This window comes from Macaca fascicularis, chromosome 9 (assembly GCF_037993035.2).
Source record: "Macaca fascicularis isolate 582-1 chromosome 9, T2T-MFA8v1.1".
Classification (NCBI taxonomy): Eukaryota; Metazoa; Chordata; class Mammalia; order Primates; family Cercopithecidae; genus Macaca; species Macaca fascicularis.
Genome location: NC_088383.1, coordinates 107,644,388 through 107,662,111, shown reverse-complemented (window position 1 = coordinate 107,662,111; position 17,724 = coordinate 107,644,388). Strand labels below are relative to the sequence as shown.

At 36.3% G+C, this 17,724-nt stretch overlaps 1 protein-coding gene across 2 annotated transcripts in view; it reads left to right on the top strand.

The window, feature by feature from the left end:
* HPSE2 (heparanase 2 (inactive)) overlaps positions 1–17,724 on the top strand; it is a 792,642-nt gene that overhangs the window by 525,215 nt on the left and 249,703 nt on the right. For both annotated transcript variants that reach the window (XM_045361347.3, XM_005566158.5), the window contains one exon: positions 1,069–1,240. In XM_045361347.3, coding sequence (XP_045217282.1) covers positions 1,069–1,240 — 172 coding nt within the window. The remainder of the gene's footprint in view (positions 1–1,068; positions 1,241–17,724) is intronic.

The window sequence follows — 17,724 nt, the reverse complement described above, 5'->3', positions numbered from 1 at the left end:
TCAAGGTTCACTGTGGCTGCCTTATTCCCCAAATTTTCCTATTATATTTCTTGCAAGACTACGGGTTTATTTCTTGTACCTGCCAGTATCATAGTCTCAAGGCAGCTGAGATGCTGGCCTTTCCTGGGGTATGCACACCATTCCAAATCAAATTAGCCTCCTCCAGGTGTGGAGCTGCTGGTTTTGGGGAATTTTTCTCCCCTTTTAGAGCTACCAAGGTAATGGAAGCTGGAAGAGGAGGCTTTGCTCAAAATTACTTCAATTAGCTACTTTGTTATTACTGAATATGATTTTTTTCCTGACTTTTTGGCAGTGAACATCTTTATGAAGATTTCACTTCTTACCATGTATATTAGTTTTCTAGGCTTGCCATAACAAATTATCACAAGCTTCGTGGCTTAAAACAACAAAAATTGCTTCTCTGATAGTTTAGGAGGCCAGAAGTCTGAAATCAGAGCATCAGCAGGATTGGTTTCTTGTGGGGGTTTTGAGAGAGAATCTATTCCATGCCTCTTTCCTAGCTTCTGGTGGCTGCCAGCAATGCTTAGCCTAGCAACATCTCTCCAATCTTTGTCACATGGCATTCTTCTCTCCGTGTCTGTGTATCTGAACTTCCTTCTCCTTTCTCTTATAAAGACAGAAGTCATTGGATTTAGGACCCACTGTAATCTAGTATGACCTTATCATAACTAGTTACATTTCAAAGATCCTGTTTCCAAATGAGCTCACATTCTGAGATTCTGGTAGATATAAATTTTGGGGGACACTATTCAATCCAATATACCATTCATTATGAAGTAGCACCTGAAAATCTGTATGGTCTCTGGTGTTGATTAGGTTATCCTTTTGTGAAAATTAGTTTGAAAATGAACAGAACAGCAAGCTAACTTGACTTTTTTTTTGTTTGGGTGGTTCTTTAAGTTAAAATAATTCACACCCACTTTTTAATTTTTTTTATTTTTATTTTTTCATACTACTAAGAAAAAGGCAGAGAGATCTGTGGACAGGAAAGTGTTGGCAGAGCCTTACCCTTCTCAATTCTGACTTGCATGTCTGCTTTTAATCTAGAGCCAAATAACTATCGGACCATGCATGGCCGGGCAGTAAATGGCAGCCAGTTGGGAAAGGATTACATCCAGCTGAAGAGCCTGTTGCAGCCCATCCGGATTTATTCCAGAGCCAGCTTATATGGCCCTAATATTGGGCGGCCGAGGAAGAATGTCATCGCCCTCCTAGATGGGTAGGTCAGATTGTTTAGCTTTTCTTATGACATTGTTCATTTAATGAATTAATGTATTTGCATTTCTCCTGATTATTTATTTATTTATTTATTTTGGTCTTAAGAAAAAAAGGAGGGACTCTTTCCATAGTGGCTTCACCCACTCTAAGTCAGAGATTCTCCATCTTTCTCATCATTCTAGGCCTTCCGTAGTCAACAGGGGAACATGGGATGGGGAAGGTATATCACAATCTCTAGGATGGGTTGGAAAGGAAACATTGTTTGAAAAAACACAATTAATATGATGCATTTTATAGCATCATTTTATATTTTTTAAGACAAAAAAATTACTCTATACCAGGGTCCTCTTGTAGAAAGTGAAGCTTTACAAAATCTTGGCCAGCAAACTGCGTTAAAAAGTTGAAAAACACTACAAATACTGAGATATTAAAGCTCTTGATAGGCCTATTAGCAGATATTCTTGAGAATTGCTACCACTTTTCTTATTTAGTTTTGACTAAATCTGACAATCTTTTTTTAAATCACCTAAGGCAAGGAAAGATACTGATCAGGATTTTCTTTTATGTGTCAGAAAAAAATAGAGATTTATCTCTGTTAATGTATATGTACTAAATATACAGTGAAATATAACTAGAAACACATAAACATCCCCAGCGACTTGAACTAACAATAACAAAAATGTCAGCACTCTAAATTACCAGCTCTGTATTCCTTTCTAATCCTCCTGGTTATACAGATATAATTTTACATAGTTGTGATCATTGTATATGCATCATTTTGAGTGCTGCATTTTTTACTCATTGCTTCACATGACCCTTTCCTTGTTTCTACATAGTTCTCATATTGTCATTCTTAATAGCAATAAAATATTCCATTGCATTAATGCACCTAAGTCTGCCTAAGCATTCCATCACCGTTGGGCATTGGACTGTTTCCAAATTTTGCTTGTAATATATAGCACAGCTATAAACATTTTTATACAAATCGGTCATTTATTTCTTTTGAATTACATCCTTGGGCTAAATTCCAAAAAGTAGGGTTTCTTGGTCAAAGTATGTGATAATTCTTATGGCTTTTATATTTGTTGCCAAGTTTTTTTCAGAACAATTTCATCAGGTTGCAGGACAGCAATGTATTAGTATATCTTTTTCTCCAATATCCTATAGCAATGAATGTTGTCAGTTTTATTATTTTACTCTATTTTAATTAATGCAGGATCATGTTGCATGGTTGTTTAAACTTGAATTCTGTTAATTATGAAAAGAACTCAGAATTTTCAAATCCTTATATTGTCTTGTTTCCTCTTATCCCAAATTTGATTAGTAACCATTGTAGTAACCATTAGTAACTTAACCAAATTTGACAATAACCATTTTGTCTGAGACCCAGACATGGAAGCCGTTTTAGATCAGTTTTCTCCTTCGTTCACACATTCAATTAGTTATTAAGTACTGTAATTTTCTTAGTATCCTTCATATCCCATTTTCTTTTCATTTTTATTTTAAACCTTATTGTTTTTAATCCTAAATGATTTATTGGTATCTAGCTAGCCTCAAACTCTAATAATTTTTCCATATAGATACCTGAGTAGTTTTTTGTTGTTGTTGTTGTTGTTGTTGTTGCTTTTTAAACACAGAGTCTCGCTCTGTCAGCCAGGCTGGAGTGGAGTGGCGTGATCTCAGCTCACTGCAACCTCCGTCTCCTGGGCTAAAGCAATTCTCCTGCCTCAGCCTCCCGAGTAGCTGGTATTACAAGCATGTGCCACCACGCCCAGATAATTTTTGTATTTTTAGTAGAGATAGGGTTTCACCATGTTGGTCAGGCTGGTGTTGAACTCCTGACCTCAGATAATCCACCCATCTCGGCCTCCCAAAGTGCTGGGATTACAGAGTATTTTTTTTTTTTAATGTAACATCTGGTCAAGTCACTTTTGCTTGAAATCCAAACCCTTTCAGATGCACTCGTGGCCTTTAGTATCTGCGCCTGCCTAAATTTGCAGCTAATAAGCAGTGATGCCCCCTTGCCCTCTAATTACATCTAACTACATCAAAGTACAGAAAATTTTTAATGTAAATTCTGGAAGATGCCATACTCTTTTATACCTTTACATCTTTTTATTTTGTGTCATTTTGTTAAGAATACCAGCCTCTCCTCTTGTTTTTCTCCTTTCTCTAGATCTTCTCTGACATGTTCAGGCAGAATTTCTTAGGGCCTCCTCTGTCCTTGCATGGCACTGTATTTTTCTGCTATCGCACTTATCAAATTGATGATAACATTTGTTTATATATCTGCCAGCCATGATAAACCACAGAGTAGGATCAGGAACCCATTTGTTTTATTCATATCCTCAAAATATTCCTAGGTTCTGTATCCTCAGAACCTAGGAATATAGTAAGTGCCTTATAAATGCTTGTTGAATGAGTAGTATCTGTCTTATTCAACAACTGATTTTAAGGTCGTCCAAAAAAAAAAAAAAACAGTATGCATAATTGTAATTATGAAGCATTGAAAAGCATAATATAAATAATCATTTAAATGGATTATGTTGATTTTATAAATCATGATAACTTCAGTTTTTTGAAACTATACCAATGTCTTAAGTTTTTAAAAAATTTTATTGATACATACAAATCGTACATATTTGTTGTACATATTTACGACAATTTTTAAATTATTTCTTTATGTTGGGAACATTCCAAATCTCTTCTAGCTACTTGGAATATACAATAAGCTACTGTTAACTATTGCCACACTACTGTGCTATTGAACACTAGAGCTTATTCCTTCTAACTGTGTTTTTGTACCCATTAACCAACCTCTCTTCATCCTCCCTCTCTCCTTCCCTTCCTAGCCTGTGGTTACCACCAATTCTCTACCTCCATGAGGTCCACTTTTTCATTTGCTCCTACATGTGTGTGAGAACATACAATACTTGTCTTTTTGTGCCTGGCTTATTTCATTTAATGTAATGTCTTCCAGTTCCATCCATGTTGCTGAAAATGACAGAATTTCACTCTTTTTATGGTTGAATAGTATTCCATGTGTATATATACTACATTTTCTTTATCCATTCATCCCTTGATGAATACAGGTTGATTCCATATCTTGATTATTGTGAATATTGCTGCAATAAACATTGAAGTGTGCATAATCTTTTTGATATACTGACTTCCTTTATTTTGGTTATATACCCATAGGTGGGATTGCTGGGTAAGCTTTTTTACTGAGGTAGTTGCAGAACTAAAAAGGACTGTCTTTCCAGTTAGGATATGAACTCTATGAAGACAGAGATAGAATCTTCATGTTCATATTTAATATCTTCAGGGATTAGCCTGTGGTCTGGAAAATGGGAATTACTTAACAAAATGCTTATTTTATTGTTTTCATTTCCTCATTTGGGAAATGGCTATTCTTAATCATCAGTTTTTATCTAAAGACATGAGAATTACTATTTAGAGTTATATCAGTTTCTGGTTTTTCTTTTGTAAACTTTTATGCATCATCTATGTAATGACAATTTTATCTTAATCTAGTGTTTTTTGTGTGTGCGTCCTAAAAGATATTTTTATTGTTTTAGAAGTTTCTTTTCATTATCATTTTTCTTGTCTCATATTGTTCAACAAGCTCTACCTACAAAATAGAAATCCTACTCAAAAGGAGATTTATCTAAAAAAAATTATATACCCAATAACAGAGAAAAACCTATACCTCTACCTTGACAAATCTACTTATTCCCTAATTTTTAAAAGTGAATACAGGCAAATCTCATATTTATTGTGCTTCACATATATTGGATTTTTTATAAATTGAAGGTTCATGGTACCTCACTTCATGTCTCTGTGTCACATTTTGGTAATTCTTGGAACATTTCAAGCTTTTTCATTATTATTATATCTATTATGGTGATCTGTAATCAGTGATCTTTGATGCTGCTATTGTAATTATTTTGGGGCACCATGAACTATAAGATGGCAAAATTAATCAATAAATGTGTGTTCTGTCTGTTCCACCCACCAGCCATTCTCCCATCTCTCTCCCTGTTCTCAGGCTTTTCTATTCCCTGAGACGCAACAATATTAAAATTACACCAATAAATAACACTACAATGGTCTCTGAGTGCTCAAGTGAAAGACTTGCATGTCTCTTACTTTAAGGCAGAAGCTCAACATGATTAAGCTTAATGAGGAAGGCATGTTGAAAGCCATGATAGGCTGAATGCTAGGCTTCTTGTCCCAAACAGTTAGCCAACTTGTGAATGTAAAGGGAAAGTTGTTGAAGGAAATTAAAAGTGCTACTTTGGTGAACACAAGAATGATAAGAAAGTGAAACAGCCTTATTGCTGCTATGGAGAAGGTTGTAGCAATCTAGATAGAAGATCAAACCAGCCACATTTCCCTAAGTGAAAGCCTAATCCAGGACAAGACCCTAACTCTCTTCAATTCTATAAAGGCTGAGAGAGGTGAGGAAGCTACAGAAGGAAAGTTGGAAGCTAGCAGAGGTTGGTTTAAGGAAATAAACTATCTCCATAACATGAAAAATGCAAGGGGAAGCAGCTCTCCAGAAGATACAACTAAGATAATTAATGAAAGTGACTACACTAAACAACAGATTTTCAGTATAGATGAGACATCCTTCTCTTGGAAATCTGAAACTCTGAAAATCTTAGGGTCCCTATGAATTAAGTTAAATCTACTCCACCTGTGCTCTATAAATGGAACAATACAACCTGGGTGACAGCATATCTGTTTATAGCATGGTTTACTAAATAGTTTACACCCACTACTGAGACCTACTGCTCAGGAAAAAAAAAAAATTGCTTTCAAAATATTACTGCTCATTGCCAATATGCCTGCTCACCCAAGAGCTCTGATGGAAATGTACAGATAAATTAATTTTTTAAGCCTGCTAACTCACCCTCCATTCTGCAGCCTAGAGATCAAGAGAACTGTTGACTTTCAAGTCTTATTATTTAAGAAATACATTATTTGAGAAGTACATTTTATAAGGCCATAGCTACCATAGATAGTGATTTCTTCTCTGATGGATCTGGGCAAGGTTAATTAAAAACCTTCTGGAAAAGACTCACCATTCCAGATGCCATTACGAACATTTGTGATTCATGGGAAAAGGTTGAAATAGCAATATTAACAGGAGTTTGGAAGAAGTGGACTCTAGCCCTTGTGGATGACTTTGAGGGATTTAAGACTTCAGTGGAGGAAGTAACTGCAGATGTGGTGGGCATAGCAAGAAGACTAGAATTTGAAGTGTAGCCTGAAAATGTGACAGAATTGTTGCAGTCTCATAATAGAATATGAATGGATGATGAATTGCTTATAAATGAGCAAATGTTTTCTTGAGATGGAACCTACTCCTGATGAAGATTCTCTGAACAGTGTTGAAATGATACAAAAGGATTTAGAATATTACATAAACTTAGTTGATAAAACAGTGGCAGGATTTGACAGGACTGACTCCAATTTTGAAAGAGTTTCTACTGTGGGTAAAATGCCATCAAACAGCATTGAATGCTACAGAGAAGTCTTCCATGAAAGGAAGAATCACTTAATGTGACAAACGTCACTGTTGTTTTATTTTAAGAAATTGCCACAGCCATCCCAGCCTTCAGTAATCAACACCTTGATCAGTCAGCAGCCATCCATGTCAAGGCAAGGCCCTCTGTCAGCAAAATGATTATGACTCACTGAAGGCTCAGATGATCATTAGCATTTTTAGCAATACAGTATTTTGAATTAAGGTATATACATTGTTCTTTTAGACATAATGCTGTTGCATACTTAATAGACTATGGTATAGTGTAAACATAACTCTTATATGTACTGATAAACCAAATAATTTGTGTGACTCTCTTTATTGTGATATTCACTTTATTGCAGTGGTCTGGAACTGAACCTGCAATACCTCTGTGGTATGCCTGTAGAGAGCCAAAGATCACAAGACACAAAAAAGAAATCAGTAGCATGAAAGATAAAAACCAAGATAAATTAATTAAACAATTCCCCCAAGAAGAATTATAATTCAAGATCCAGTGCTTTAAAAATAAAAATCTGCAATTGGTATCCTTATAATGATATAGAAAGATAACGGTATTTATGGAGTAAAAACACGTTTCTATGAAAAAGCTACAAATCAGTACAAAAATAATTTTTGAAACTATATTATTGCCGAAATTTTCTAATAAAGTTTAAAGAGTGATTTCTTAGATACAACACTAAAGGCAAATGTGATAAAACATATCCATGATAAATTGGACTTTATCAAAACTAAGAACTTTTGTGAGTCAAATGACACCATCAAGAATGTGAACAGATAACATGCAGAATAGGAGAAAATATTTGCAAGTCATATATCTGATAAGAGAATGGTATCCAGAATATATATAAAGAATTCTTACAACTCAGCAATGAAAAGACAAATTACCTAACTAAAATATGGACAGAAGGGATTTAAGTGGACATATTTCCCAAGTTATACGAATGGCCAATAAGCACGTGAATAGATACTTAACATTGTTAGTTAGGGAAATGCAAATCAAAACCACAGCGAGATACCACCTCACATCCACTAAGATGGCTATAATCAAAAAGACACACTATAACAACTATTGGAGAGGATGTAGAAAAATTTGAACCTTTATACAATGCTAATGGGAATATAATATGCTTCAACTGCTTTGAAAAACAGTCTGGCAATTACTTAAAATGTTAAACATAGTTAACATAAGACTAAGCACTTCCTAAGAGAAATAAAAACATATATCCACACAAAAACTTGTACACAAATATTCATAGCAGCAGTATTCATAATGGCTAAAAAATAGAAACAATCCAAATGTTCATCACTTGATTAATAGATAGGGAAAATGTGGTATATCGATACAATTAAATATTATTAGACAATGGAAAGAAACGAAGCACCAATACGTGTTACAACATGGATAAACCTTAAAAATCTTATGGTCACTGAAGGAAGTGAGTCACAAAAGGCCATACATTGTGTGATTCCTTTTATATTAAATGTCAGAAATCAATAGAGACAAAACATAGTTTAGTAGTTGCTTAGGGCTGGCGAAGATTGTGGGGAAATGAGTGTCTGTAATGGATACAGGGTTTCTTTTTGGAATGATGAAATATTCTAGAATTAGATTATGTTAATGGTTGCACAGCACTTAAAATATAATAAAAACTATTGAACACTTCTCTGAGTGAGTTGTATGATATGTAAATTATATTTCCAAAAAGGGTTTAAGAGTCTAATAAAATATTTGAAGATAAAAGATAAAGCTCCTATACACAGAGCTTTATACAGAGACGGAGAAATATTACCGATATAGAGAATCAATTAAGGATATCCAACAGCTGGCTTATAGGAGAGCCAGATCCCGAAACAAGAAAGAGAAGTATGGTTACAGAAAGAATGAAAACTTTACCAACCTTGACAATATAAAAGGAAAGGGACAGTTGATAGAAATAGAAGGTAGAAATGGAGAGAAGAAATACCATATGTGAAGGGTGATATTATAAATATATGGTGATTCAGAAAATATTGCCTAAACCGTTAGAATAATAAATGGAGAAGTAAAGGAGAGGGGACCCAGTAAACCAAGCACATGGAATTTGCTTGACTCTTGGTTAGAATGACTTATGGCAGCACTTTCTTAAATATGCTCTGGAGAATATCACTTCTACAGGATATTAACATTATGTGAAGGGAAAAAAAATAAAACGTTCCATGGTCAAGTAAGCTTGAGAAATGCTGGGATCCTCACATTTACTGAAACACTTACCTGTGCTTTTAATATATTAGTTTACATTCGGAATCTCCAAGAAGGGGATTTAGCATGCAGAATTTTCTGAATTTATTTGACCAGAGAATCTTACTTTCAGAGACCATCTTGAGAGATTAACGTTCCACTAACATGTTTGGATCACATTGACTTAGAATATGCACTCTGGTTTCGGTGGGTGATGGCAGTAAAGGAAACTTTAAAAAAAGAATTACAATTTGGAGAATTCAGAGAACCTGAATTGCCTTAGTACCCTCATTACTACTGTACTTGCGTGCATCTTGCCCCCTCCTATCTGATCACTCAGTTGCCAGAAAAATCATTTACAAACCTAGTTCATATGATGTCAGTCACTTGCTAAAGATGCTTTAATGACTTTTCATTGCTGTTAGAATAAAATGTAATCTCTTTACCATGGCCCGTAGGGCTCTACAGTGAATGAGCTAGTCTCTATCCAGATCTTCATTTTTATCTTCTCCCACATTCTCTTTTTCTTACCTCACTCAGTCCTCATGGGCCTGGTTATGTGCTAAGCTAGTACTATGCTAGAGCAGTCTCCTCTCCACATGGCTGGTTTCTTCTCATCCATCAGAGTGCTTCCTTGAGTCATCTAGCAAAGTAATTCTCTATCTAAACTAACAGGATATAGATAGTTATACTTTGTAACTATATATTTGTTGTTTGTTAACTTGTCCTTTATAGATTATAAATTCCATGAGGGCAAGAAGTATGTTGTATTTACTATTGTATATGCAGTGCTAGCAACAAGCCTAGTACATAGTAGGTGCTCCAGTTTGTTGAATGAGTGAAGAATGAAGAATGGAAGTTAATCCAACATTCTACAGAGTTGCTAGTGGAATATTCTAACCTGAACCCATGTTAGAATAGAAAGCTAGACAGAGTTTTCTGCTCCTATCGTGGCCCAGAGAGCTATGGGAAGCATTTAAATTTGAGCAAAGGAGACAGAAGCAGGACAAAACTAGGAAACAAATAATGGTCTTTACCATCATGGCAGACCACATGATGTATGCTATATGTTCAATAAAGCAGAAATAGAAAAATTGCTGTTTTGTATCCAGAATTTCTGTCTTTAGTTGTGTCTAATCACCAACACTTCTAGTAAGTGTCTAATCCTGATTTATCGATTCCATGTTTTCCTCAAAGCATGGGTAGGTATGAAGGCTGTATAAGTGGACAAGGATGGAAATTTTACTGTATTCCTGTACACAGACTTCCGTTGTGACTTTTATGGGCCCAAGGCACTTTTGACTTCATGAGTCCCTTCCTTAAAGACATATTAAAAATTATATTTACACTCCATTGGTATAAAGACATATAACAATTTTTTTCAACCTTAAACTTGTTTTTGTTTCTTCTAATTTTAATCAAAAAAAATAAGTGGTATATAAACGTGTTGTGGTTCCCAGGCACTGTGCCTACTGTGCCTAATGGACAAGTCAGTCCTGCCTGTACCTGCCAAGAAGAGAATTCAAATAGAGACAAAAGGTAATTTTGGATATTTAATTGCTATGATACCCACTCGAGACATCAGTCTCCTCATGGGTGAATTGTAATAAGTTATTTAAGATCTCCCTTTCATGTTTAACTTTCATGAGTTCTATGATAGTTTAGCACATGACAGACAAGTTCCTGATTTATTTTCTAATACATAGCAATAACCTTCTGTTTTCTCTAATAGTGAATCAATATAGCAGGGTGGTGAAGAGCCTGCGCTTTGGAACTAGATGAGACCTGGATTATCGATTAGCTGAATTGTTTTTGTTTTTATTGTTGTTTTGACACAGGGTCTCACCCTGTCACCCAGGTTGGAGTACAGTGGTACACACATAGCTCACTGCAGCCTCTAACTTCTGGGCTCAAGCCATCCTCCTGCCTCAGCCTTCCAAATTGCTAGAATTACATGTGTAAGCCACCATGCCTGGCCATGTGTGAATGATACTTCAAGTCTCTGAGTCATCTGGAGCCTCAGTTGTTAAGAAGATCAGATATATTTGCAAGATGAAAAGGCAGGTTTCAGTCTAATAGATTTTTTGCATATGACTCAATGTAGCTTTCTAAGCAGTTCAGAGAATTGAATGAGGAAAGGAACTAGAAAGATTAGCTACAATAACGTGTCAGTATAATGAGGGTAATCACAGTTCCACTTCCTGTCTAAAAACCTGCTTATCCCACATTCTTGTTTGGAGCAGGAAGATGCACAGCTGGGTACAATTCGATGCACAGAGTAATTATCACGATGTTATTCCTAATAATTGTTCTGTTTTATTTCAGCTATGAAACAGTTTTATGACTTGACCAAATTACAGGAGAAGAGAAGAGAACAGTATATTACACTTAGTTTATAAGATGAAAATTTCCATCTCTCTGCCTCCAGAGAGACCAAAGCTGTTCAGTGCTTATTAACAGGGAAGTACTCTATGCTGCAAAGGTCTACTCCCTAGCTGAGAATTGTGTTAATGACCAGTTACTTCTAAACTTGCTTTCATTTACTTTTATTTTGTTCCTGAAAAGGCCTTCTTTGCTGATTGAGAAAACAGACTACTTCTTTACCGAAACTCAAGCTTTTGAGTTACTGTCATTATAATTGAGGATGTTTATCTCTGTCTCTAAAACCAGAGAAGTCAGTCTGTCTGTCTGGGATGGGTGTTAGAACATTGGAGATGGAGGCTGGAGTCCTGAAACACAGACTTCGATTTGACACTTTACTAGTCAGATGGTCTTCAGAAATATTCTTCCTCACTTTCTTATTTTCCAGTTTTTCCTCTCTTCCCTCTTTTTCTTTCCCTCACAACCCTGCTTTCCCCTTCAAGAATGCTGTCCCCTTATAGGTGCTGCTACGATCAGAATTTGTCAGAAGTGTGGTCCATGGTCCTCTTGCATTGGAAGCACCTAGAGGGACTGCTAAGCATGCAGCATGATTCTTAGGCTCCAGCTCAGACTTCTTGAAGCAGATGTGTGGGAATGTGAGCCAGATATTGGCATTTTGAATAGAGACCTCAAAGAATTCTTTACACACTAATGTATGAGAAACACTACCCTGTAATATAGGCAAAACAAGTTTTATTATCTTTATTTTACAGATCAAAGAATATAGGTGCACAAATATTAAATAATTTACAAAGCTCAAAAACCAGAACCAAGAAGAGGAAACTGACATTTATTGAGTGCCAACAGTGTACCAGGCACTACCTTTGTTTCTGCATATTTGTTTTCTTGTTAATTCTCACAACACTTTTGGGACATAGCTTCTGTTCCTTCCATATGACATGGATCAAGGAGGTTAAACAACTTACCTAAAGTCCCATGGCTAGTGAACTGTGGAGCCAGGTCACAAATCAGATAAGTGTCTGACTCTGGGGCCCATTCTCTTGCTATTCAGTGATGCTATTTTTCTGAATCTTCATCTTTCAATTAAGCTAAATAGTCTAGCATACAAATTAAAATACAATTCTTCTCCACCTCAGTTCCTCAGTGTTCATGCTTACAGTCAGGTTTATAGCAGGGCTGGAGCTCCAAAAAAAAGTGTGCTTTTTCATGTGAAATCTGTAACAAAATCCTGATGCGTTTTTCCTCCTTCTCACCAGGTTCTACAGCCAGGTCAAATCATTTCAGGTTATTAGAGCCTTCTTTGTTGAATCCAAGTCTTTACAACTTCCTCAGCAGCATTTTGGACCGTCGAGGGATGTGTATCATGATCTTCTAACCAGCACCTTCCAACTCCAGCCAGAGCCTTCCAAGTCTCTTTCATCATCTCTTCTCATCATCCCCCATTTCCATGTCTTTTTCTTCATTCCAATCAAGCAAATCTATCTGGTCCTCCTATATGTGTTATTCTCTGACATCTGCCTCTATCTTGTTCCAGACATTGTCCTATAGCCTCCCGTCTCTCAAACCTTCGCTGGCAGCAAATAGGCTTCATCTTGGGAACCAGTTTTAGGAAACAGGACCTGGCACGCTATCTTGAGAAAAACTCTTAGGCCAGTTGTGAGATAAATGAGAGATTATTGACCTCTCTTACCATAGGCTCAGCAAAAAGGAACAACAACACACGTAGTACAAATTTGCCATCTCTGCATGGTTATAACAAGGGCTTTAGAATCAGAATTGGGTTTGAATCCCAGCTCTGCAATTAACTGCCTATGTGATCTTGAGCACAGTTTCTTATCTATAAACTGAGACTAATAATGCCAACCTTATAGGGTTGTAAGTAGGTAATCTGCTTACCATATGCCTGTCAATCGGCAAATGGTAATTAACTTATTTTTTCCTTCATTCAGGATTCTCCTTAAATTAAACTGCCAGGAAGTGACTTTTATCAACAAGATGGATTGGTTGAAGAGTCTCACCCATCTCAATTCGTGTATATTTAAGGCTCTATAAACCTAAGGGAAACATAAGCTCCAAGGGAAGCCTAAATAGAGACCTGCACTAGCCATTAAAGTCAACAAACATATAACTATATGCTATTTATTGGTCTACTGCCAATGTGATATTATTAATATATATAAATAGGGATGAGGAGAGGAGAGGCAAGGAGTGAGTAAGGGAGAAAGAAACGGAGGATTAAAGGTGAGGGAGAGAAGGGGAAAGGGAGAAAGAAAGAGGTCAGTATTTCATTTCTTCTATGTAGCACCCAGTCTAGCTCAACATATTATTAACCATGAAAAAGTAAGTGGCTTTGGACCAAATGAAAGATGCCCCAAAATATTGTTTATCTAGAGTTCAGCCTGGTTTACTATAACTCAGGATTAATTATTTTCTCACAAACTTTCCCTAGGCTTTTGTGTAGAACGGCTGTCACATCTTATTTGTGTTAGTTAACATAACCAAAGATTCTCTTTGTGGATAGGAAAGATCAGGCTGCTACGCTCTTATTAAAGTATGTACTCAGTTAGACATCCAGTTCCTGGTGAAGGATTTATCCCCTTTCCTGGGAGCAAAATTCAGAAATCAGATTTTAGGGTTGCAATCTGTGATCCAGAAGTAGAAATCAAACCCCAAAGACCATGAGTAAAGATGGGCCTTATTATAATAGAGAGCTGTGATATGCCCTGGGAGAGAAGGCTCAACAATATTTCAGATACGTCATATGTGCAGGTGGATAACAAAGGAAAGAAATTCTCCCAGATTTGGAGTCCCCGGTGTGGGGGAAAGGAACTCTCACAATGAAAGGAGATATTTTGTTCTTTTCTATAGTAGCAGAATGGCCCTAATGGAAAGACCCCCAAATATTGAAATGTCTGCCTGGCACTGGTCAATTTCATTAGATACAGGCACTGTCCTCTTCCCTCTCTTATGCTTCTTTGTGTGACTGGAGATCAGCCTGAGGGCAAAGGCCCCTTGTCCTCTGAGATCATAGTCCAGATTTCTGTCACCATAATTCAGCTATGGGAACATCCAACCCTGGAAAACCAAGATCTTCCACTCTTGTCAGTATTCACAGCCTGAGTCATCATTAACTTGTACCTTCATAGACCTAAATATAGGGATTAGAATGGAAGTGAATGGTAGAAAGTCCTTAGATAATACCAGACCCTAAACAGAATTTCACTCTCCCAGTGGACTTTCACTCCTGACAGCACTATTCCGTGTGCATGTTATTCCACCTCTAATATTACTGTTGCTGAGCATTTTGCAGCTGTGTTGAAGTTGTTCATTTATGTGGTTTGGGCCAGTTTCCGAGAAACAGGCAGAACTAGAGAGCAGAAGCATCTATCAATGTTAGATTTGAACAAAGAAAATAATGATCTTTTTGGAATTGTCCTCTACAGTGTCAATACAGATATAAAAATGGAGTATAGGAATGGTATAGATTTCTGCATATAAGATATAGAAAGCCCAATGTTCAGGGAAGGTTCATGGGGGCAGGGAGAATACCCCAAACTCATTGACTGTAATATCTGTTCTTTGGAATTGTATCTAATTATTTTTCTTTATGTGTTGTTTCTGTGGTTGGTTTTCCTTTTCTAGTTTTTAAAAAATATAAATGTTATTCGAAGACTTCTGAAAACAGAATAGTTGTCCTATTTTAGATGAGGTCTTTCTAAAAAGATAAGGATGTGTTTGGTAATCTTGCTAGGATTTGGAAATGCATATTTTGTTTGACATTATTTGCAAATTTGATTTTTTTCCTCCTCAAACTAAGTGTAGAAATGCTTCCATATGGTTGAAATTGATCTCATCGTTTTGCTAAGAAGGAAAAGGAAAAAATGTAGCTTACAGCAATTTTTACATGAACACATACTTAATAATGGTATTTCCTCAAAGTTAGTTAAAACAACTTTTCTACTGCTTCAATATGCCACTAAGGTTAAAAAGATAATATAATTTGTCTACAAATATTAAATTGTGATTGAATTTTTTTTTTTTTTTTTTTTTTTTTTTTTTTTTTTTTGAGACGGAGTCTCACTTTGTCGCCCAGGCTGGAGTGCAGTAGTGCGATCTTGGCTCTCTGCAAGCTCCACCTCCCGGGTTCATGCCATTCTCCTGCCTCATCCTCCCGGTAGCTGGGATTACAGGTGCCTGCCACCACACCCAGCTAATTTTTTGTATTTTTAGTAGAGACAGGGTTTCACCATGTTGGCCAGGATGGTCTCGATCTCCTGACCTCGTGATCCACCTGCCTCAGCCTCCCAATGTGCTGGGATTACAAGCATGAGCCACCGTGCCTGGCCTGAAATTTTTTAAATATAATGAAACTAAACTACATTTTAATATTTTGATTTCTTATACAGAATATTAGGTGAGGATCTGATTTTAATTTTTTTCCCAAATAGACAACAAATCACATAGCACATTTCAGAATGCTTCAATTTTTCAGACACTGAATTCCTTTTTATGTAATAACTTCTTATATAGTATTTTAAATTTAATTCCATAGATCTCCTTACTAAATCTTGAATGTTTTAATCATTACAAATTTCGTGATAATATATGGTAGATCCAATAAATGCCCCTTCATTATTCCAAGTTTTCAAAATTTTCTTGGCTTCTTCCAAATTAATGTTAGAATGGTTTTGTAAAGCTTCAAAAATATCTGCTGGGATTTTTTATTCGAATTCCATTAAGCCTATAAATTGGTTTAAGAAGAATAATTGATTTTCCTCTGTAGGATCATGGTAGCTCTTTTTCTAGATCTGATTTTAAAATATTTTTCTGTAAACTATATACTGTTCTACTTATGGGCTCAGGATATTTCCTATTTAATTATAGATTTTTTGGATTTTCTTTGAGATGTAGGGTGCAGATGTGGAGAAAATACAATAACGGTACTTTGAATGTCACTAACAATCGTTTTCTCATTCTTTTTATAATGTTCCTTTAGATAATAGAACATTATTTAAGGACTTAATTCCCACATATAGCAGAGCAAACTATTCAATGCCTATGAGGATCTCCTGATTATAGTGTCATGAAGGACTAGTTTCCAGTTTTCAACATACCAAATTAGAAATGTTCTGAATTGCCTGTCCAGAGACTTTTAGCCAAGTAGGGCATTAATGATTTATTTGGTCTTAATTTTCTTATGAATACAGGGCTGTTAATATCAATGATGAGTATTCAAGTTATTTGAGACATATTCAGGAGGACTGGAATATATTTACCACCAGCAGCATTGAAAGTCCTCTCCCACGTTCCTCATCTTGGACAATGGCATTCATTACTGCAATTAAAAGTTTGGCATTCTCCTCTTTCTCTTGAGCACACCAACAGTGTTTCTAAAGTGGGCCTTTTTTTTTTTTTAAATTCCTATATTTCAAAGCTTCCCATGTCTCTGTAGTAATCTCTTGCCAGCTTATTTTCACCAATATCTTTCATCTTTTCCATAGCCAGATCCTAAAATGCAAATCTGAGCCTGAGAATCTCTTGTGTGTGTTTAAAGACGGAATAAATTCAACAAACATACGTGGAGGGCGAGCTGGCTATATTTTACAATATTATGCTGGGTGCTAATCATACAAAGGTAAATAGGACCTGGACTTGTACCTTATTGTTAAGGGTAAAGGCCAGACTTGTAAAGGCAACACAGGGCAGCTCCTGGTGATCTGACCAGCCTGACCTCCTACCATTTCCTTACTTGTTCCCTGACATCCAGCCATACTGGACTTCTGTGAACAGCTCATTTTGACTCTTCCTTGCTTTGCTCACGCTATTCTTTGCCTGGGCTGCACCTCCTGGCAAAATCTTACCCTTCTTTCAATCTCATATTCAACATCATAGACAATATGAAGGTTTTCTTAATCTGTATTCCTTCTTCTAACACCATAAGGCAGACCTAACTGCTCCTCTTACTGAGGTCCTCTTTCTGTACTACTGGTACAATCTGTTACTGCACACAGAAACTTTGGTATGTCCTTGTCCACATTTCTGTCTCCTGGGCTTCATTGTGGTTGTCTTGTAGCAGAGGCCCTGAGCCAGTCACCTTTTGATACCTGCATCCAGCACATTGTCTTACAATAAGCATTGAAGGGCTCAAGACTGTGAGAGGAAGCTAACAAGCAAAGAAGGTGCTCCAGCTTTTTCCTTTTTCTAATCAATATGGTAGTGTTTTCTCAAGGCAAAAATTCAGCTGGTTTTTTGTATCTTAGAGTTTACTACGCTTCCTAGCCTCAGTGAAAACAGCTTGGAGGCAGCATAAGATACTGGAAAGATGGTCAGA